The sequence below is a fragment of the Osmerus eperlanus genome, chromosome 12, assembly GCF_963692335.1.
Source record: "Osmerus eperlanus chromosome 12, fOsmEpe2.1, whole genome shotgun sequence".
NCBI classification, from domain to species: domain Eukaryota; kingdom Metazoa; phylum Chordata; class Actinopteri; order Osmeriformes; family Osmeridae; genus Osmerus; species Osmerus eperlanus.
Window position 1 is genome coordinate 11,889,738 of NC_085029.1, and position 21,909 is coordinate 11,911,646.

Below are 21,909 nucleotides of genomic sequence, written 5' to 3' on the forward strand. Positions count from 1 at the left end.
TTTTACAGTAAAGCAGGAATGTGTCCCAACGTTGGCAGTGAGTGAACCATGAGGAAACATCCTGCTGTGCAACACTGAGTCTGCCGCCTGAACGCTCCTCTCACCCCTAGTGAGAGCAGCTGATGAGGAAAGTGTTTTGTCCGTCTCTTCATAAACGGAGTGACTAAGTTCAGTTGAGTTCTGGATTTTAATACGTATTTATCAATCTGCAGATTGGGAGAGAAAACCAGACCTCTGACAATAAATGACAACACAACACCAGGCTTAGGTCTCAATCATGTCTCTCCCCGTTGGGAAAGCCAGAGGACCATCTTTTATAGGGCACAAGAATGTAAACAACAGTCTCAGAGAAAGAGATTCACTGCTCCCAACACATGACAACTCTCAGACTAGAGAGTTCATAGTTGGAGCTCTCCTTGTAGTCATGACAAGGGACGTTTAGCCAGTACTTTCTCCTGACCCCGCACATCTATTAACCTGACACATAGACACAATATACTCTTATTAATAGCAAGCTTACATGAGAACGTACTAACTAGTATGCAATGACTAGTTCTATTGATTAGTGAATAATGTAAGCACACAGGAAATACCAATTTCTTCCACACAGCACCAGGGGCAGGGCCAGGGGTCGGACCAGGGTCAGGAAGATACAAGTCAGAACCACACTGTACTTATTGCTCAAAGCCCTTCAGATGACGCCCACACACGATACAGTACTAATGTCATTCAGTATCGTTTCACCAGAGTGACAAATTCACCATCTATGTGAGAAACTGAATTTCAAATGTGTCTCACTGTCTGTGTCAAACCCTCTGTCATCGTCCCCACCCAGTCATGAACAAGCAGTTTCATTGATAGCCTCCTCGGTTACTCTGCATACAGACCCACATACTAACCCAAGTTACCCTGCGTACAGACTCACAGCCCAGACTAACCCAGGTAAACCTCTATACAGATTCACAGCCTAGACTAACCCAGGTAAACCTCTATACAGATTCACAGCCTAGACTAACCCCGCTAAACCTCTATACAGACCCACAGTCCAGACTAACCCGGGTTAACCTCTATACAGATTCACAGCCTAGACTAACCCAGGTAAACCTCTATACAGATTCACAGCCTAGACTAACCCCGGTAAACCTCTATACAGACCCACAGTCCAGACTAACCCGGGTTAACCTAGCCCAGCCCAATCAGGGTTAACACCAGCAGACTCAGCTCAGACATGTAGCTCTTGCCTACATATTTTCCTCTTCCTCCGCACAGTGAGCTACATATTTGGAGTGTGTGGTCAGACACACGCGACCACTGACTCCCAGTCTAATAATAGTAAGACAGGGATACGGATGTGTGAGGGGACAGCAATAGGTAAGGGCATGTGTGGGTCTCCTTAAGTTGGCACACGCTTGCTCATGTGTGTGTGCATCTCCCTAGGTATGTGCCAGTGTGTGTGTGAGTGTGTGTGAAAAGGGGGACCAGGGCCCGGGGCTAGGAAGGAGAAGACACAGGCTCCAGTGAGCTGGAATGTTTGACGTAACAGCATGGGCAGTGGGGTGACTGGACAGCTGTTCTCACTCTGGTCCTCAGTGATCACCTAACAGTGTGGGCCCAAACATGCACAGACAAACTGGTGCAAACCGGACTGTAAATATAAGAAAACTTTACTTTGGAAGTGTAACTGATCTTTAAGAGGAAAATGAAGCATGTTTAAAAAGTTATGGTCTAACAGAGAAATAAGTGACAATTAGAAGAGGTAGTCACATGAGAAACAGCCTGATTTCTCATGTGTCAGCACTGTCATCCGAATGTACATAGCGTGTTCATCTAATTTCTTGTTCTATCACATTCAAGGAAATGAGGGGTTGAACCCTGAATGTGTCACATTGGGTGTTCTAGAACTACCTACCTGTTGGCAGTGAATGAAGGGTCAGGTAGGTATGTCAGGTAGCTATGTTAGGCTGTAGCATAGAGCAGTGTTGCAATTCGGAGGGTGCCAGAGGATTATCTTTGTTCTGCTCACTGACCTGGAGGGGTTGCTCCAAAAATGAGGGGCTATTTTTAGAAGCATCAGGACCATTAGCACCACGAGTCACACACATGCACACGTCATCACAGGACTTGCAGGTCCGAGGAGAAAAAGTGGTCTTCACGGCGTGACCATGACTGTCTGGCTCACATACAATCTACTGTCTGATGTCATACTCTGCTTCTTGTATCTATATTTATTAGTATAGAACAATATTTAGTATGCATACATTATATCTATTACAGTGAGATACCATCAAAACATGCCAACAGAATATTGGAACTAGTCTAAGGTCCCTCTCAGGACATGCCCTGCCCTGAACAGATGTTCTGTGTTTTATCAATTTATTGTATTTGAACTGGCAGAAAAACATATATTAGTATGTTTGTACATGTGGTGACCCTGAGACCGTCCACAGGCTGTCACAGAACATCCAGGTTACTGCCATGTTGCCTTTAGAAGATGTGACCTTGTTAGAAACTGTCTCTTCCCATGTCAAGAGAGGACAATATTATCAAGTCAGCAGTGTCGAACGTGGTCTCAGTCTTACTCTAGACCACCTGTCTGCCCTCCTAGTCCCTCCAGTCTTACTCTAGACCACCTGTCTGCCCTCCTAGTCCCTCCAGTCTTACTCTAGACCACCTGTCTGCCCTCCTAGTCCCTCCAGTCTTACTCTAGACCACCTGTCTGCCCTCCTAGTCCCTCCAGTCTTACTCTAGACCACCTGTCTGCCCTCCTAGTCCCTCCAGTCTTACTCTAGACCACCTGTCTGCCCTCCTAGTCCCTCCAGTCTTACTCTAGACAACCTGTCTTAATAATTGTGTTTAGCTATGGTCCATGTGTGCTCACAAGCTCACCATGTATTCACATTTTTTATGAACACTTGTAAATAGGCCTAGCTTCAATGGATAATGTCATATTCAGAAATCGTTCGAACTCATCTGATAAAGATCAAGACACAATTCTCTCGCAAAATAAACATTCTTTATTTTCAGATGTTTTTATTTTTGAAAAACAGAAAACTACATTAAAACTTCACACAAAGACATCGGCTTTCTGTACAAAAAATGCTTTGTCATCAGGTGTCCGGTCATAGCCCTTTACATCACACCTACTCTTCACATCACAATCCTTACAGGCAGTCGCTCCTGACAACCACACGCAGACTTGGACTGAGACCCTGATCCTCTGTCCTGAACACTGTCCCGTGTCATTTCCTTTCTCCAACTTCTTGTACTTGCTATTGCATTCCTCAGATAACATTTTTTCCTTCTCCCTCCCTCCCTCTCCATCCCCCAATCACTTTCTTCCTTCGTCTCCTTACACCCATCCATTTCACATCATTCCACTCCCCCCTTCACTTCCTTCCTCCAACCCACCTCCCCCATCCACTCACTATCCCTCCCCATTACATTTTCTTCCTTCCCCCCCTTATACTTAAAATGTCTCTGTCACCTCCCACAGTCTTCCACTCTCAAACCCATCCCTGACCCCCCCTCCCCATCTATCTAAAGATTTCAGTGTTTCACACAGAGTAGAGCTCTGCCTAACTTGAGTCCATGAATGTGACTGCAGACAAGCAGCTTATAGTCTAGATGCATACTTATGCACGCACACACACACACACACACACACACACACACACACACACACACGTTCCAGCAGCAACATAGACAGGAAGGTAAGGGAGTGCAAGCTTGCACGTAAAGAAGGCTTAACAGAAAACATGAGCTCTTCAGTTTCACACCAAACAAACTATAATTTGGTGACTGGGATAGCTTTGCCATCAAGCGATTTCACCTAAATCTCTGTTTGGACTGAAGCACCTTCCTCTTCTTGTACCACGAGAATCCATCCATTACATTAGTCTCCATTCATTCTCTCACATATCAAGGGTTTGCATCATTCACTTTCAGTGCAAAGCCACCTGCTCTGACTGCCACCCATGACAGGGCTACATTACATACACTACATGCCCACACACCGACTGTGACCAGTGAGCCAACTGTCCTTGTGGCACAAACGGCATGTTCGAATTAGTGATGGAAATCTGCCATAGACAGTTTCCACGTACAAAACATGATTAAACCTCCTTGAACAATCACCCTTGAAAAATATTGACTTAAGTGCAAACTCCCATGTGTAGAGCTGGACTCCCAAAAACATGCTTTTTGTGCTCAGGTGTAGCAGTAATGCCAGCATATTACATACAGCTAAACTGACAATCAATGTCAGATTACAAAGGAAGGCATCTAGGCTATGTTATAATGACTTGTGATTCATGTTAAGTCTATAAAAATGATTTAGTTCACGCACATAAATTTAGGAAAACGATTAAAGCCTAAACCACTGTCTTGACATTTCTAAAACTCCCAATGCCCTAATAATCTCTTTTAGTTAGAATCATCTGTGTCACAACCATTTTGTTTGCCACTGCTGTGGTCGTGGTTTTCAGCTCAAAGTGACGGCAGGGTAACTGCGAGGCAGGGATAGTTAGAGGATCTAACCACTGTTGAAGATCTCTCAACATACACATACTGTTCTGTCCACCTTCAACATGAACAGACAGGCCCATTCTTCTTATCCACTTGTTCATTCCTTTTTCCTTTACAAAAAAGTGAAATTGGAGTCAACTCGGAGATATTGGTTTTCTTGAACTTGGATGTTTGTATCATCACTTTATCCTTAGGAAGGGTGGTGGTAAGAATTACACAAGGGTATTGAGGGCTTAGCACTCAGACAACACCCCCTCTTTTCCTCAAGTCGATGATGCTGCGGGGTCAGGTGGTTATGTAAAGGACGCCTGCGGCCGGGCCTCCTCACCAGTAGATGGTGGTGTTCTCGATCCGGCCCCAGCTCTGCCACTCTGGGAAGAAGCCGCTGGACGTCCTGGGCGATCCAAACTGATCAAACTCCATCTCCTGCTTCATGTCCCGCTTGAACTCTTGCGATGACGGGGTAGGGATGGCGGCGGAGGAGGAGGTAAGGCCGGAGCCGAGCCCGCTGCTGGCCTGCTCTCCGTCTCCATCCGACGCCACCAAGCGGTAGTTGTTCCCGTCGTTGTTGTCCCAGTAGGTCTGCTCCGGGGTGTGGTACCGCACGCAGAACTCCACACACTGCTGTGGCGCCGGGGCGTCCGGCAGGTCCGCCGAGAAGGCAAAGGTGTCGGTGTCTGGCCCACCGTACACGTTGTTCATGTAGCTGCACTCCACGTCCTGGAAGGTCGCCCACGAGTCCTGCGTGATCCGGACGGAGACGGACTTCTCGAAGCTGACGTTGCAGACCTTGACGGTGCCGGTAAGCGCGCGGTCCTGGACGGTGCAGTTCTCCAAACAGACCTGGTTCTTCTTTAGCCGGCTCCGGAAATCCAGGTAGTCCGCGGCAGGCTGGGCGAAGTCCAACACCAGGCCGCGCTCCATGGAGATCTTCAGGCCAGCGGTGGCTTTCTCCAGGTCTGCTAGGTCAAACTGCAGCTCAGTCAGAGGGTCCTCATCAAACTCTTTGAAAATGTGGATGGCCGTGAGGGACATGCCTTTGGAGTCCGCAAACACCACCCTCTTCTTGGGCATGGTCCTGGGCCTGGTGGTGGGGCTGCCCCTGCTCTGGCGGGGGCTACCAGGGGGCTCGCTGGCAGCCGCTGCCCCTCCTCGGGTGTTAATGCAGGGTCGCAGGGTGGCGTGGGGAGCATTGGAACGGGAGCGGCAGTCCTCGTAGGAGCTCAGAAAGCTCCGGACGGGCGGGGAGTGGGACAGACAGAACCGCATGGCCATGTCCACTGGCATGATGGGGCCTGAGAGGGGTCTGGGGTTCAGTATGTGGAGAACCCTGCACAGACACAGACAGGGAGAGATGTGAGTTCAAAGGTAAGTTTGTGCATCGGCAAAAGGTCTAGCTTATAAAACACCCTGGAGAAGAACAGATAGCCTGAAAGGAACAGCGAGAGAGCAAGGGGCAGAGAGGAAAACACACAATTGCTTGCACGCAATCATTTACATTTAGTCATTTAGCACACGCTCTTATCCAGAGCGACTTACAGTAAGTACAGGGACATCTCCCTGAGGCAAGTAGGGTAAAGTGTCTTGCCCAAGGACACAACGTCAGTTGGCATGACCGGGAATCGAACTGGCAACCTTCGGATTACTAGCCCTCACCACTCAGCCACCTGACTCCACCTCAATCAATGCTATCTAAGGACATAAGACCCCAAAGAAACTACAAATATTTGCTTTATATAAGGATGTAGGAAAACAGGAAGGGGATCACACAATTATTAAAATGCGTTATTAATTAAATGTCTCCACAATACAAGGAAACGACACCAATCGCTCATTATATGTGACTCAAGACCTATACATTTAATTATAAAAAAGGGGCGTATTGCAAAGATAAAAAATACAATTTCACCCATTTCCCGATCTTAAGTTTGTTAGTTGCAAGTGTATATGTGCACGACACATCCAATATCATCGGCTTTAATATACCATCCATTTGAAGATGACAACATAAAACAAAAGTAATCGAGAAATAATTGTCGAACTAAAATTACTTAATTTCAAATGAAAAAATCGTCAATGCCCAGCAGATGACTTTTGAACTGTCTCAAACTGAGATTTGACAATCCTTTCTTACCTATTGCGCAGTTAAAGACAGCTACTGTCACTCGTTACGGGCGAGCTTACCTTGTACAATTCATTGGAAAACGTTGAAACTCTCAAAAGTTCCAAGAAACTGGAATGTTGTATGATGTTGAACCAACTGACTTGATGAATTGGTAACGAAAGTAAACATTCATAACGCCATCTCACTTCTATTCTGTCTGAAGAACCGGATTATTGCACTGCTCGCCCAGTCCCCTTGGTTTCCTTGCTTGAGCCCCACTGAAAACGCGCTGAGTTGGAGACCAGTAGCCTAGCTGTCGATTTGCATGCTTTTACGTGCGCCACGGATGACATCCAATGGAGGAGCTGCAAGCAATCAGAACCGTCTAACGTGTTCCATTGTGTATAGGACTCAGCTGAGCTATACGTTGCAGAATGGGGGAGGGGAGAGAATGAGCATTTGACATACATTCCGTTTTAGGGTCATACAACCAGTGGCGATTAAACCACAACATTTTTATATTTAGATAGGACACTACCACTGCCAGATGCGTCTTTACTTTGCGACCAAGAAACAAGTACGTGCGCAACTCCAATGAAGTTAGCAATTGCTAAATACCCATATTCAGTGCACAACAGCTAACTCCAAAATGCACGTCAGAAATTAAATGCCCTAAAGTAGCCTACAATTCTCATTCATTAAAATGTCAGTGTGGCAGTCTTCACGCACACATTTCTTTTAGGCCCCTGCCTAAATCAGACAAACTAAACGAAATTGAATTGATTTGTCATGAAAACATTTTATGCACCAAGTGCCTATCGACTGCTATGGTTAGCCTAACAAGCGAGCTTCTTAACATTTCAATACACATAACAATCAGCTTTAAACAAGAATTTGTGCAACAATGTATCAAAACAAAGTATATCATTGACAACTTATTAGATTTTTTGCAGAAAAAGTAGCAGTTTGAATAAAGGCATACCGTAATGACTGAGGAGCAGACAAGAGAGAAACACGCAGAGTTCATCTAGGTAGCTTGCAGAATGACTTGGAATAGGACATTTCAAATAAAAAACAAACATAAAGTGACCGCTAGAGGGCAAACACAGCGTCTCGTGCCCTTCCCGTTCCACAGAATGTTCGCACTAGAGCAAAAATACGCCGCCTGTGTCATTTCCATAAAACATCGCTGAGGGCCACAAGACCGGAACCACTCAGGCAGGTACGGCGGGTAGTGGTTGTAGGTGACAGAGTTTAACGCTATCGTTAAAACAGCTAATGGTCGCAAAAAAATAATAAAAAAACATCTCAGGGGATGAGGGGACTCTTTATTACGTGTTTCACAAATTTGTATTTGGCCCTTAATTATGTTATTGCTCAACATCGCCATCTGTTGGTGGGTTTTGGCTGCACTGGTGCAAAATCAACACTGGAGAGACCTCTGCTGGTTGTTTTCTAAGTTCATCTTGGTGAGGAATGTTTATATGATTCTGATGGTCATCTTCAGATGTATAGAAGTGAAATTATTTTTGGCATTATTTATACTTTATTAAGATTCGCTAAGACCCATGGATCTAAAGTCTGGTGAAACAATCATGGCAGCTGTTTGATCAATGGACATTATTTGGAATAGTTCCCCATAGCCTACAATTTCAATATCACTTCAAGGATAATTCAACACACACATGCACACACGAATAACAAATACACATGGAAGGTTTGCAAATAGAATAATGTGCTTTATTTTTTTGGGGTTGATATAACACTGGCTGGCTGCCAAGGCCCAGGAAGAAAGTGAGCTGGAAGCCTTGGTTACAGATATGCATAGAAAACAACATAAGTGCTTATTGTAATTGTGCAATACCAAGTAATACTGTTCATACAACAATGCAACTCAATAACAAAGTACAAAAACAAACAAAGGAAGCTGTCTCGTTTTTTGTTGTTGGAGCGACTGCTCCAATTTATGGCCATAGCATTCCTTATGTGGCTTCAAATGTCACAGTTGATCAAATTTTGTACCGTGCACACATCAAAATACTAAACGCTGACTACCTTGTGTACTGAATCATAACACAGTAAGCAGCAAAACATCACTAAACAACAGATGGGTGTTTTTTTTCCTTCTAAATTCAAGTGCAACACAGTTTGTAAATTGAGCTTTTGGTCAGAGCATGCGATTCTAAAGCAGAAGTGTGTGTCCCCACAGTGAGAGTTGTGCTTACGTTTCAATCAAACTCACATAAATTCACATTCAGGTATAACACTCAACCTGGATCATAATGGGGATCTTTGGTACGGAATGGTGCGTGTGCGTGCATGTGTGAGTGTGCTTTCATCTACTGTGCAAAACACCAGAAACACACAGCATTCTCTGACATAATCAAATGTCAGATTTGTCAATGTTCTTAGTCAGAAATTAGAACAATAATATTGTTTATCAGCCCTCCATATTCCTGGGGATTTCTCAAAGTAATTCTCATAGAATTACATCTTCAAATCCTTCTGCTAAGGATAAACAACTGAACTTCTTTGGATTCGACAAATAAATAAATACTTTTTGGCACAAGCTTTACTGAACAAATGCCAGTATGCAAGTCAAACTGACTGGCACCTGTTCAAAAGGCACAGAAACTGCTCTACCAAGAAGCTGATGCACACATGATGTTTGCCAGGGGAACTGGAATGTTGCCCTCTATTGGTGCAGAATAGTTTTCGTTTGTGGTAGTCTGACAGGGAGTAAGATTTCTAATAAGATTATATCACAAGACTTTAAGATTGTGTGGACATTACTGAAGCAATGAGTATTGCTTGTCGTCTTTCTCTGGTAATTGACTAGTATATATATTTTTTTACTATCTGCCCCTTTTCTTCTCATCTTGTCTCCTCTCCTCAAAGACAGATATTGATCTGTTTAGACAGCTCTCTCTCCAGGTCAGAGATCAGTGTATCAAAGTCCTTCAGACTTAGTCTGCAGCTGAATGGAGCATCAAAGTCCAGGGTAAAGTCATCCACATACGAGGACCATCCCTCCTCCTTCTTCTCCTCTTCTTCCTCCTCCTCCTCCTCCTCTGGGTCACTCTCGCTCCCTGCCACCTCGTCATAATCAGCTTCCTCCCCAGACAGGAAGTCTCGACCACACACACTCCAATCGCCAGCGTAACGATTGCAAGGGGGGCTCTCCAGGCGGCCACGCCCCCTCCGTGACACCACTACATCCTGCGGCAGGTCGAGGCGCAGGGGAAGACGCTGACAATGCCGCTGCAAGGGGTTCTGGGTAACAGGGCTGGGTAAGGTGGGAAGGGGTTGGGGCTCATTGCTGTCTCTGGCTCTAGGGACTGGAGAGAAGGAAAGCAGGGAGAGGAGGGCAAAAACAAGGATTAAAACTGAGCCATGTGGTTTACATAATCATCAACTCATGCAACCCCCCAACTCCCACACCTGGCCAGAGCTGCAGCAGATAGTGGAGGGCCTCAATGTGTCTCTTGAAGTCCACAGCACTGGCAATCTCCTCACTGTGCGCAAAGCTCCGTCCCCCTCGGCCCGCCGGCGCCACAGACCCCCCAGACCCAGCAGGCCCTCCAGGAGGATAGGGCCTCCAGGCCTCCTGGGTAGGGGTCAGCAGCACCGGGCCAAAACACACAGCCAGGTTCTGGTGGGTCATCCTGTTACTATGGCTGTAGGAGGCCACGAGGCTGAGATGGTCCAGCAGTACCGACAGAGTGGCCTGGAGGAGAGGACAGACGGAGGAGGGGGAAGGAGAGGAGAGAAGGCCGTTACTCAGGCTGTCCACCAGGTGGCATCACGGTCTCACCCAGGAGAGACGACACCAAGGGGTAGTTACACAGCATCACCAGCAGGGGGAAGAGTCATGCTTTGGAGCAGTAGTGTTATCCTTGGTACAGCTGCCTTGTGGTGCGCAACTATCACCACCACAGCCTCCCTAACTCATACCCCTGACCTCTGACCCCTGAACCTCACTCAGGATGGATGGGGAAGCTAAACCACATGTGACCTCAGTGTTTCTAAGAGGATCAACCAGAACACTCGCTGGGTGATCGAAATACCACAGAGAGGACTATGTCCTAGTATGTTCGAGCAGTGATCCAGCAGCAGCATTCCTCCTAGAGAGGGAATGGAAGGGGGGAGGATCCATCTCATTCTGTTGATCTTGGAAGGAAGTGGCCAACAGAAGGTGAAGCTCGTCAGCCCCTGCGTCGTACAAACAAACATCGGACTGGCCATCAGAGAGCTCGCAGAGGACGGAGAGAGAGGGGGAGGGGGGGGGGGAGAGAAATGGAGAGTGAGAGGTCGAGAGTGGGAGAAACATTCTGTTCTGTGGCCCCGAGCCAGACACATGCCTCCTCTTTTCTCCGCCTTCTCTCTCTACCCCTCCACCCCGCCCCTCCCCTCAACCCCCCCCCCCCCCCCCCCCCCCCATCCGCCCAGTAGGACGAGTTGTCTCTCTCGGATCTCCCAGGGGATAGGTATAAGAGGCAACCACAACAATGAGAGGACATCTCCGTTTCCCTGAGGGATGGGTGAGAGAGAGACAGAGAGAAAGACAGACAGAAAGAGATAGAGGGACAGAAACAGAGCGACAGAGCAAGGCAGAGAGAGAGGAACACACATACACACAGGACTGACTCACTCTTTCAGGTTCAGGCAGACACTGCAGCAAGGCCACAGTGCTCTGGGACAGCTGGGGATCTGCAGCCCAGGACTCTGCAGCACGCAGGTCTGCAGCGCGGGAGGGACGCAATGACATGGCCTCCAGCACCACCTCGTACAGGGTCCTGGTGATCAGGGGCGACGGCAGCTCCCTTAGGTAGTCCTTCAGAATGCCTGACCAGAAACATAAAACATATGGACTCATACAGGAAGGAGACACTGCTAGTGTATGATGTAGGATGTGTGTGTGTGTGTGTGAGTGCTGACCAGTTATGACATTGATGTCTGGATACAGGTCTTCATTAAGGGTCACGGCAGCGCTGTCTCTCTCAAACGCGTCCCTCAGCTCCTTCTTCACAGCAGCTGAGCCACATAGACGATACAGGCCCACCCCCTAAACACACACACACACACATTACATTTACATTTAGTCATTTAGCAGACGCTCTTATCCAGAGCGACTTACAGTAAGTACAGGGACATTCCCCCCGAAGCAAGTAGGGTGAAGTGCCTTGCCCAAGGACACAACGTCATTTGGCACGGCCAGGAATCGAACTGGCAACCTTCAGATTACTAGCCCGACTCCCTCACCGCTCAGCCATCTGACTCCCTACACACACACACACACACACACACACACACACACACACACACACACACACACACACACACACACACACACACACACACACACACACACACACACACACACACACACACACAGAACTGATTGGACACATACATAAACAAAGACAGACATACAGTGACTCACTTTACATGCAGACGTACCTTAAGGCCTCTCTTCTCGATCTCAGCCACACACTTCTGGATGAGGAGTGGCACGGGGAAGGCAGAGCCCTCCTTGTCCACCAGGTGGCGCAGCTCCAGGCCGAACACGGCAGGGGGCTGCTGGTCTGAGGGGCGGGGGGACGGAGGGTCCCACTGCTCCTGCAGCGTCAGCTTCACATACAGCAGGCCCCGGGGCTCCAGACGCACACACAGCTGCTGGGAACGACTCGCTGGGGCGAGGAGAGGGGAGGAGGAGGGGGGAGGAGTGGAGAGGGGAGGAGTGGAGAGGGGAGGAGTGGAGAGGGGAGGAGAAGGGAGGAGGAGAGGGGAGGAGAGGGGAGGAGAGGGGAGGAAGAGAGGGGTGGGGAGGAGGAGAGGGGAGGAGGAGAGGGGTGGAGAGGGGAGTGGAGGAGGATAAGGGAGGGGAGGAGAGGAGGAGAGGGGAGGAGAGGAGGAGAGAGGAGGAGAGGGGAGGAAAGGGGAGGGGGAGAAGGGAGGAGAGGAGGAGAGGGGAGGAGTGGAGAGGGGAGGAGAGGAGAGGAGGAGAAGGGAGGAGGAGAGGGGAGGAGAGGAGGAAGTAAAGTCCTCGATTAATTTTTGCTGTCACTAAGCCCATCCTCAGCTACGCACGCTTCAGCAGTACTTCCAAATGAGTAGCAGCACATGCACACACACCTCCTACCTACCTTTGAACAGAGGAGGTATGGAGATGGCCCCCAGGCCACACACACGGTTGCGGGTCTGGCTCTGGCCCTGGCTCTGGTTGGTACTGGGTGTGTGTGGGCTGAGCACCACCAGACGGAGCAGCTTGGCCCTCTCCAGCTCCAGGTGGAAGGTGTGGTTCAGAGGGAGGGCGGGGCCACGGCAGGTGAGGAGGGAGGTGCGGGCGCGGGTCACCCCGTCCACCTGGATGGCACAGAACACTTCCTTGCTGGCCTCCGGCCTACAGGGGGCAGGGGCAGTCGAACCAGGAGCAAGGCTAGGTGGGGTAGTGGAACCTTGACCAGGGACAACAGAACCAGGGCCCTGGGAGACAGGGCACCTGAGCAGCTCGCCTAGCCCCAGCAGGTGCACAGTCAGCAGGCCAGACACCCGGTGGACACACCTGGGCTGGTCGGCTCCATTGTAGAGGGTGAACCCGCTCACCTCCCTCACCCCTCCCTCCTGGCCTGCAACCCCCCCACTGCCCCGGGGGGCTGAGGAGGCCTGCCTGGGGAGCAGCTCAGGGGAGTCCCCGTCACTCAGGTATCCCCCTTTGCTGGTGTGGCGCCCCCTGGAGGATCGTCTCTGCGGGCGCGCCGGGGTGCTGGTGTCCAGATGGTAGCGGCTGATCACGTTACTGGACGTCTCCTTGCGTCCGCCGGAGGGAGAGTGGGGCGCCGACGACCCCTCGCCATCCCTCGCCGCCGAGTGGCTGGAGGCGGTCTGACGGGCAGAGCGCGAGGAGCGCAGGCTGAGTTTGCGTCGGAGTTCCGGAAGCTTCTTCATCTTCATGGAGAGTTTCCTGACGGTGCCCGGAGACTTGATCCTGTCGATCATGCTGCTGGCCCCACCCCCACGCTTCTGAGAGCCGGGGCTTTCTGAGGCCCCGCCTCCGCTGGTGCTTGCCGCGCCCCCCTTTTTCTGAGAGGCGGGGCTGTCTGATGACGCGGACACCATAGGCTCACACTGGAGCAGGTCTGAGAGGAGAGGGGGGGGGGGGGGGGGGTGGGGAGGAGAAAGAAATGGGGAAAGACAAAGTAGGCAGAATTAAAACATAAATGGAAAACCAAAAGAAAAACATCAATTCAACATCAACCAAACTTTAAAGACGATTTAACTACTATCCTGTTACTGTTTGTGGTTTCTCTCTACCTGTGTTCTCTGCCGTGATGTCAGTGGTGCGGTGGGCACTCCCTGGACTGGCTCCACCTGGTGGACACTGGGTGGCATGGCGCTCCAGACACGCTGCCCCTCCACTGATGTCGGCCGTCACCACCAGCCCTGCCCGCCTCTGCGCTCTGGTCTGGGGGTCGAGCACACTGTCCCCCCCTCCCTCCGCCTCTCCTCTCCTTCGCCAGGGGTTCTCTCTGTCTCTGTCCCTCTCTCTGTCTATCCTGCCTGCTCCTCCCCCAGAGTCCTCCTCCTCGGGGATGGGGTTGTACCAGATGTTTTTGTCCCCATCCAGGCCCTGCTGCCTTCCCTCTGACAAACAGCCAGAGGGCAGCAGCCACCTGGCCTCCTCAGAAGCCTGGGCCTTTCCTGTGGACAGTATCCAGGCTCGGCTACTCCTGTCCAGGCTCTGAAGGTAGGCTCCTTGGCCAGAGAGCTTGACCGTGCTACAGGGGACACAGATCTCAGGGATGCCAGCCAGCGGCGGGGTGAGCTCTGGGAGGCCTGTGCCGATGCTGGGAGACTCACAGGGGTTCGTAGAGAGCGTCTGCTCACAGCCTGAGTTGGCACGCCCCCTTTCCAAGCCCTCCTCAGTCACTGTCCTCTGGCTCCAGGCCTGTGGAGAAGCCTGGGCCTTTCCTGAGCTGCTTTCCCGATCCTGAGACCTGTAGGCCAGACTGGAGGCCTGGGCATGGGGGTCCCTGAAGGAGCAAGCTTGCTTGGCCCACTGCTGTTTCTTGGCAACGGTGATCTGAGTCCGAGGGGGGGAAGAATCCTCTGCCGGGGGGGGTGCAGACACCATCGCTGATGACGATGATGATGATGAGCTCTGAGTGGTGTCGCTCTTCCCTTGTATGTCTGTAGAATAAACACACAAAAATCGTCATCAGCATCATCATCATCATCCTCCTCAAGAGGGATTAGAAAGATAAGAAAGAAATCACGTTCGATTGGTTTTGTGTTGCCCAGATGTGGGCTGAACTAATCATATCACGTCCGAACTGGTCAGGGGGGGCAGAACTGGTTGGAGCAGGGCAGGGCAGGACTGGTCAGATGAAAATAGGGGCGAAAATGACGATGATGAATCTCTGTGACTGGATCGCAAGAAAAACATGCTTGTCTCTGCTCTGCAGAGCCTGCTATTCTGCTGTGAGTCATGATGACCATAAGCAGGGGAGAAGAGAGCCAGGGAATGAAGAGGCACTAACCAAGAAAGAGAGGAGGGGGCAGGGAGAATGTGAGAGGGAGTGATGGAGAGAAGTTTAGTGGTTTGTTGGATAAATATTTCTTCCACGCTCACCCCATTTCTCTCTTTCTACCCCTGTCTTTCCCTCGTTCTCCCTTTCCCTCTGACATCCTGCACATCTGGAATTCTCTCTCCGCATACTGTTCTTTTCTCTTCCCTCCTTCCTTCCCCCTACCTCTTCTCTGCTCTCTTTCCTGTTGCCCTCATCCTTCCTTTCTTTCCCCACTTGGCTGTGTGTGTATGTGTTTGTGTATGTGTGCATGTATGTATATGTGTGTGTGTACCTTGTGACTGTCCTCATTCAATGACAGACACCAAACATAATTGTAAAAACAAATCAAGTGGGGTCCAGGATAGCTGTTCTATGTGCTTTTGTTGACTTAAATCCACAGATCTGATTAGACCTGGATAAGTGCAGAAGTCTTAGTGCAGACTAGGCAGAGCTCCAGCAAAATACAGACACATGGGCGGGAGGACAACTTCCTGGGTTGACACTTAGCCCGATTGGCTGTTCCTTTTCACAGGAAGTGAGGCAGGGACTAAGACGGCACACCACTTCCTGTGCTCACTGCAGGGCCAACGCTAGGATCAGAGGGCCTTAGAGAGGTGTGTGTGTGTGAGCGTTTGGGGAGGTTAAAAGTTAAAAATCCAGTCCAAGAATAGATCTCTGTCGTTAACCAACAGGCACAAAGTGCTGAGGTTTGGAACTAATGTGCAGCTCCTTATCAGAGTACACACACACACTTCTTGTTCTCTGATAAATTGGTCTAGACGACTAAAGGGAGAGAAAGAGAAAGAGAGAGAGGGAAAAGGGGTCTAAGGCCTTGGCTGAACAAACAGCTGTCGTCCTGCAGATGTCAATGACCGCTCTGTGCTTAGGCCCCTGCACAGCTGCAGACACACACACACACACACACACACCCTAACACACACCATGCCCCCAGACACACACTCAAATGCACATCCATACACACATGCATCCATTCACCATTCATGGCAGTGCCTTAAAATACACAGATACACACTAAGTCACACTAACACACACAAGGTCTGCAGTCATAAACTGAAGTCCCTACAGACTGTAGAACTCCGGTGACCTAGACTCTCCACAGTACAGCCATGTTTCTTTCTCTACTCTTTTTCTATCTTCCCCCTTTCTTTTTCTTTCTCTCCGACTTCTGTTTTTCCCTTTCTATGATACTCTCAACTCCACATTTCTCCCTCCCGGCTATAACCAGTAAAGTAATAATCGTTCTACTCTCCAACCTTGCCAGAAAACTGAGCCACTTTCCAAATGCTGGCTGGATTTTTTGGGGTTCTGGAAGTTTCCATCCTGTCCTGTGTAAGTCTCATAGATGCTCAAATAACGAATGAGGGGAAAAATAAAAAAGGATATACTGTTAATCTCTCTCGCTCTATTTCTCTTTCTCTCTCAACATAGGGCAAATTTGTGGTTAAAAGAGAGAGAGAGAGAGAGAGAGAGAGAAAGAGAGCAATAGGAAAAATGGAGAGATAGGCTTTGGTGAGAGAGAGGGAGAGATGGAGGTGGGTGAGAGGAGAGATCATACATCTCTCTCAGCCTGCAGCAGATCGGTGGCTCTACCAAAATCCTTTTACTGCCTTCCCACAATGCATTGCACAGTGACCACAACAGAACTCCTTATGGCTGGCTGGCTGGCTGGAGTTTCCTTATTAGGCTTCAGTCAGATGGAAGTCTATTATAAATACTTTTCTACTTATTCTCTGTATACTACGTATATCATTTCTTTTCACTAAATCCCTATACTATGTCTATTGTGTTTTAGACTTTCAAGAAATGTGTGTACACAGTATGTCAGCCATGTGCATGTTTGAGAGAGACTGACAAGTGAGTTGTGTCAGTCACTGCCCCACTGCTCTCTCTTAGTCCAGGCAGAGGGCATTCAGTCACTCCCTGGTTCCAAATCCTAGAGATATACGGTAAACAAACAAATGCACTAGCTAACTAACACACACACCCCCTCCAGGGATGCTCTTACAGAGGAAGTTGTACGGGCTAAATTACAGGAACCGTGTGGAGGATCATCAGATACAGAACAGAGAAACTCCCTAACATCCCAACGTGTAAACCACACACACACACACACACACACACACACAAACACACACACACACACACACACACACACACACACGCACACACGCAAACACACACACACACACACGCACACACACACACACACACACACAGACCCACTTATGACTAACAACATTCTGACCACTGCATGCATGCAAGGACTGACCAGTTCCCTTTGTAGCTGTACAGTATCTTCTTAACCTCTGTTCCACCTGTTTTGCTGGGGACAAAACAGATACCTGGGGATGGGTAAAGCTCAGCGGTAGAGCAGTTCAACCTCCCCCCTGCTAAGTGAACATACGGTACATTATCCTAGATGTTGCATCATGTGATGTTGTGTTGCTGAGTTTTTCTCCAGGCCTGGTCGTTATTAGAAATAAGAAATGGTCATCGGACATCCCGGGGTCAATAAAGGAGTTCCAGAGAGGTCAGTGGTGACAGACAAGAGCTGTATCAACCCAGAGACTTCTGAATGGTAGCACGTGACACCAAGCTTAAACACAATGGTCAGTCTCCCTGGACTAATTCTCGCTGACCAGACAAACAGAACCATCCTCGGTACATGTGTGCCTTTTCATGAGTTAGAAACAATGTTTTACCACCTCCTCTGTACCCCTGTCTGTCTCTCTCTCCCTAATGGGGTCTAACGACTATAACAGAGCAGCCGACAGGAAGTAAAGGAAAAGGAAGTAGTAAAAAAAGAACGTTTTTTTGTTGTTGCAAATATAAATATTTCTACAGTGAAAGAGGGGAAGCAGGGAGTAGAGGAAGTGAGCTTGTGTCTGACCGGTCCTCTTGTTTTCATTGCATAATGGAGGTGGGCCTTAGGCTGCGCTACTGTGGAGTAAGCCTGTTTCCTTAGCCTGGTGTACGGGTCCAAACCCGGGACAGGACCCTGACATCTGCTGCTGGGTCTCACCCCCCCCTTCAGCTCATCAGGCTGAGGGGCCCGCGTAGAGGCACTGGGCCGGGTGACAAGGCTGGGGAAGAAACCAGCAAGCTTCTGATCTCAAGCAGACGGACTTAACTCTCAGCCCACCCCATCTACCTGGCTGGAGGTCTTATGTGGCACACCCTGGGAGTGCGGGGACAGAAACTGAGTGACAATAGTAGTTAATGGCCCAGTGTGATGGCCAAGTACCATAGGAACTATGGGAATGTGAGTCATAGAGAGACACTCACCACTATGAGGGCTGGGGATCTGGACTTACGGTTTCAGAAAGCCAGTCCCTCCCGACGCATGAAAAGGATATCAAGCATAAATGAGGGGGAAGATGGAGCATTAGAGAGACCGAAAGAGAGCGTGCGAGACCGAAAGAGAGGACGAGAAAGAGAGAGAAGAAAGAGAGCAGAGAGAAAGAGTCTTCTGTGTGTCAGAACTCATGTGGTTAACAGATGGTCAAAGATAAAGAGTTCTATTGACAGTTCCCGGTGAGCTAAGAATCACAAGCACCACACACACACGACAAGCTCAGTACCAAGGCCAGCAGACTTGTGTGGAGCACATGCTTACACCTCTCTAATGCTCTGACCCGCAGCTGGACAGACAAGCAAGGTAAACATGTTAACACCAGCCTTAAGCTCTGTCTGTCATACTCCCTCTCTCACACATAAACACATACACACAGAGACACACACACCTCAGTCAGTGTGTGAAGCTGAGGTTTGGAGAAAATTGCCAGATTTCTCTGGTCTGTAATGCTTCTAATTTTGGCTCTCAATCTGATAAGTCCTCTCAGGATATGGAGAGGTATCAAAGGACAGACACACACTGACACACACAGAGTTTAGTGTCCAAGGGGCATGGCGTTTATACAGACAGACAGACACACACACACACACTATGGTGTTCAAGTGGCATGGCGTTTACACACACACACACACACACACAGTGAACCGTCGAGCATGCAACTTTTCCTATTTTAGACATAACACAGAGACATTCTGGGGGGGGGGGTGCACAGAGGAGAGAGGACAAAGACGGGTGGGAGGGGGGATTGGTAGAGAGGGAGGCAGAGGGGAAAGACAGAGGGCAGACAGGAGGAGAGGGGGAGAGGACAGAGGGCACCGGAGGCAAGGACATTAGAATGTGGAAAGACAACAACAAGAGGAGGAGACAGAGGGGGGGGGGGACTTGAGAGAGGAGGGCAGAAATGTGATACAGAGGCTAACATTCCCCTGAGTTCTGAGGTCAGGAACACTGCGGAGGCGAGGACTGCTGTCCTCACAGTACCCCGGCTCTTAACCCCTGACCCCTGACCTTAACACTAACCCTCTGGCAGCCCAGCACATCAACCAGCTAACTAACAAAACTCACTCGGGTCGGCCTGCAGAAACAGCTCGCCCCTCTCTCAAACATGCACATGGCTGACGGTGACACATGCGTGAGAGACAAATATGTAAGCTTAGCACTTCGCAGTCAACTGTCTTGGAAGCTTCCAGTCCGAGGAGAGAGAGAGAGAGAGAGGAAGAAAGGGAGAGAGAGATGAAAAGAAAGAAAGAGAAAGAAAAAGAAGGTAAGAAAAGCTGACAGCGGTGAACTCTTTAAGTTTGCCCTTCAACAAAACGTGTCTGCAGGCTGTTTAACTGGGATGCTTCTATAGTTATGGGAGACTATGGACTGACAGGCAGGCAGGAATGCGAGCAGGTAGACAGGCAGGTTGGCACATAGAAAGGCAGGTAGACAGGCAGGCCAACCCTTTCCTGACTGGAGGTAATGTTGGTGTCACTCCCTGGTCTGGCCTGTCAGCTGCAATTAAAGACAATGAAGGAGATAAAACACACACAGACACGCACACAACACTGCTGTCTGTCCCTGCCCTGGTCAACCTGGGGGCAAACACAGGTCTGTCTGTCCCAGGCCCACCCTACAGCAGTGCAGTGCCAAGTCAGTGCCTGGTGCTGACTCCTGCCCTGTCTGGCCCTGCCCTACATGGTGAAACTCCAGCCAACTATTCAGAAAGACTGGATTCACAACTCCATGTGTTGTAGTAGTGACTCAGTGAATAATGCACTCTTAGTCCCTAAGCCCCCTTTCTTTGTTTCTTTCACAGTCAACCATGAGTGGTGATAACATGGACATCACCACAGACACACACACACACACACACACACACACACACACACACACACACACACACACACACACACACACACACACACACACACACAATGGTTTTCATACATCTATTCTAAGTAGGAGGAAGGAGTGGGTCCAAGAGGTCCACTGACCAAGAGGTCAGGGGTCAGGACCTGCCAGACCGGCACATGCAGTTAGCGGAAGACCCCGGGTTCCTGGGTCTGGAGCGGACAGCCCCACCCTGCCGGAGTTCAGTATTGCTACAGTAGTGAATGGATCAATTATGTAATGCTCGCACTTATGCAAACGATGTCTGCGTTTGGCCCGTTCCCAGATAACGGTAGCCCTTTCTTTCTCATGGCGCACCCCCTCCTCCTTCCCTCCCTCTTTGTGCCGCTCTGCCGATACCCTAGTCCGTCTTGCTGGTCGAGAATGTAAACAATGCAAGAACAGACTTTTCAGTTGCGAAACTGTACAGATACATTCCACATTTTTTACATCACTGATGTAGCCTAAGGTCGACTCAGGTTAGCGCCCATTAATTACACCAACCGCTCTTCCCTAATTATTAACTGATGTGTGAAAAACGACATAATGCTACTGAACAAATCATGTCCCAACCTCGGAATAGGGGGTATTACCATGTATACAACATATCTGTTGGGTATTTATTCCCACAATCCACGGCTTGTGAGCGGCACACTACATGTCTTATACATCTAAACACCTATAAATGTTAGTCTGGGGATTTCAATCTGGCTATAAAGTTACCATTGAGTTTGGTGTCCGTTTTCCGCCGGGATCGGTCCTTTCCCCGCAGCCGCGAGAAGGTTCGCTTCAGCAAGGGCTCAGCCATGTCTAAATCCCTCAAGTCTGTCCGCTCCGAGCGAGGTTGGAAAGTGGGTAATTCCCGTAGAAGTAAACTTTCCTAAACTCCGCTCGCTCTCATCTTTCTCCCCACTCCGTCTGTAATTGCGCTGCTCTGAGCTCCCATCTCCTCAGACCTTGCTCAATGCGACCCTGTTCTTGGCCGTCCGCTCGTCCGCTGCTACTCTTGCCAAATTTCACAGGAAACAAATTCCAGGGATTCTTTCCCAAAGTTTTTTTTCTGACCTCCACTACTAAGGGAGAGCGTTTGGGAATGAGGGAGAACCGCAAGTGTTCATGGGAATTGTGGTCCCATGGGGAAAACAGGACTTTGTCTTGAACAACTTCTGACTGAAAGTTAGGAGTCATTGCCACCATGTGGATGTAAAGGCATCTTGTTATTTCACTACAACATTGGAAAAGTATGTTATGGATATATAGTAAATACTTGTATGCATCAGTAGTTGTTGAGATGAGCAGATTCTGCTTTGTCAATAGTAAAACTTTGTGTCCTAATTTGTGTGAAGACACAACACGCATCCTTTGAAGTTGATAAAGTCATTATTGTACTTTACAGCTTATCTACTTTGAACCACTAGATGGGGGTAGTAGTCCATACTTTCCGTCCGTAGTTTGTATGT

General features: G+C 49.2%; 2 protein-coding genes across 3 annotated transcripts; both read right to left on the bottom strand.

The window, feature by feature from the left end:
• Window positions 1–3,456: 3,456 nt before the first annotated feature.
• On the bottom strand, window positions 3,457–7,762 carry ppp1r3cb (protein phosphatase 1, regulatory subunit 3Cb). Of its 2 annotated transcripts, none has more exons than XM_062475034.1 (2): window positions 7,611–7,762; window positions 3,457–5,854 (listed from the first exon to the last, which is right to left on the bottom strand). In XM_062475034.1, the coding sequence occupies exon 2, from the start codon at window positions 5,809–5,811 to the stop codon at window positions 4,849–4,851; it is 963 nt and encodes a 320-aa protein (XP_062331018.1). In that variant the 5' UTR covers window positions 5,812–5,854; window positions 7,611–7,762; the 3' UTR covers window positions 3,457–4,848. The 2 variants fall into 2 exon arrangements, with proteins under 2 accessions (XP_062331018.1, XP_062331017.1); XM_062475033.1 differs by lacking the exon at window positions 7,611–7,762 and adding an exon at window positions 6,709–6,926.
• Window positions 7,763–8,341: 579 nt separating this feature from the next.
• On the bottom strand, window positions 8,342–21,544 carry LOC134031177 (rho GTPase-activating protein SYDE1). The gene is made up of 8 exons (XM_062474708.1): window positions 21,173–21,544; window positions 13,943–14,818; window positions 12,775–13,767; window positions 12,089–12,318; window positions 11,567–11,693; window positions 11,280–11,473; window positions 10,070–10,355; window positions 8,342–9,966 (listed from the first exon to the last, which is right to left on the bottom strand). The coding sequence occupies exons 1-8, from the start codon at window positions 21,255–21,257 to the stop codon at window positions 9,521–9,523; spliced, it is 3,237 nt and encodes a 1,078-aa protein (XP_062330692.1). The 5' UTR covers window positions 21,258–21,544; the 3' UTR covers window positions 8,342–9,520.
• Between the last annotated feature and the right edge of the window lie 365 nt (window positions 21,545–21,909).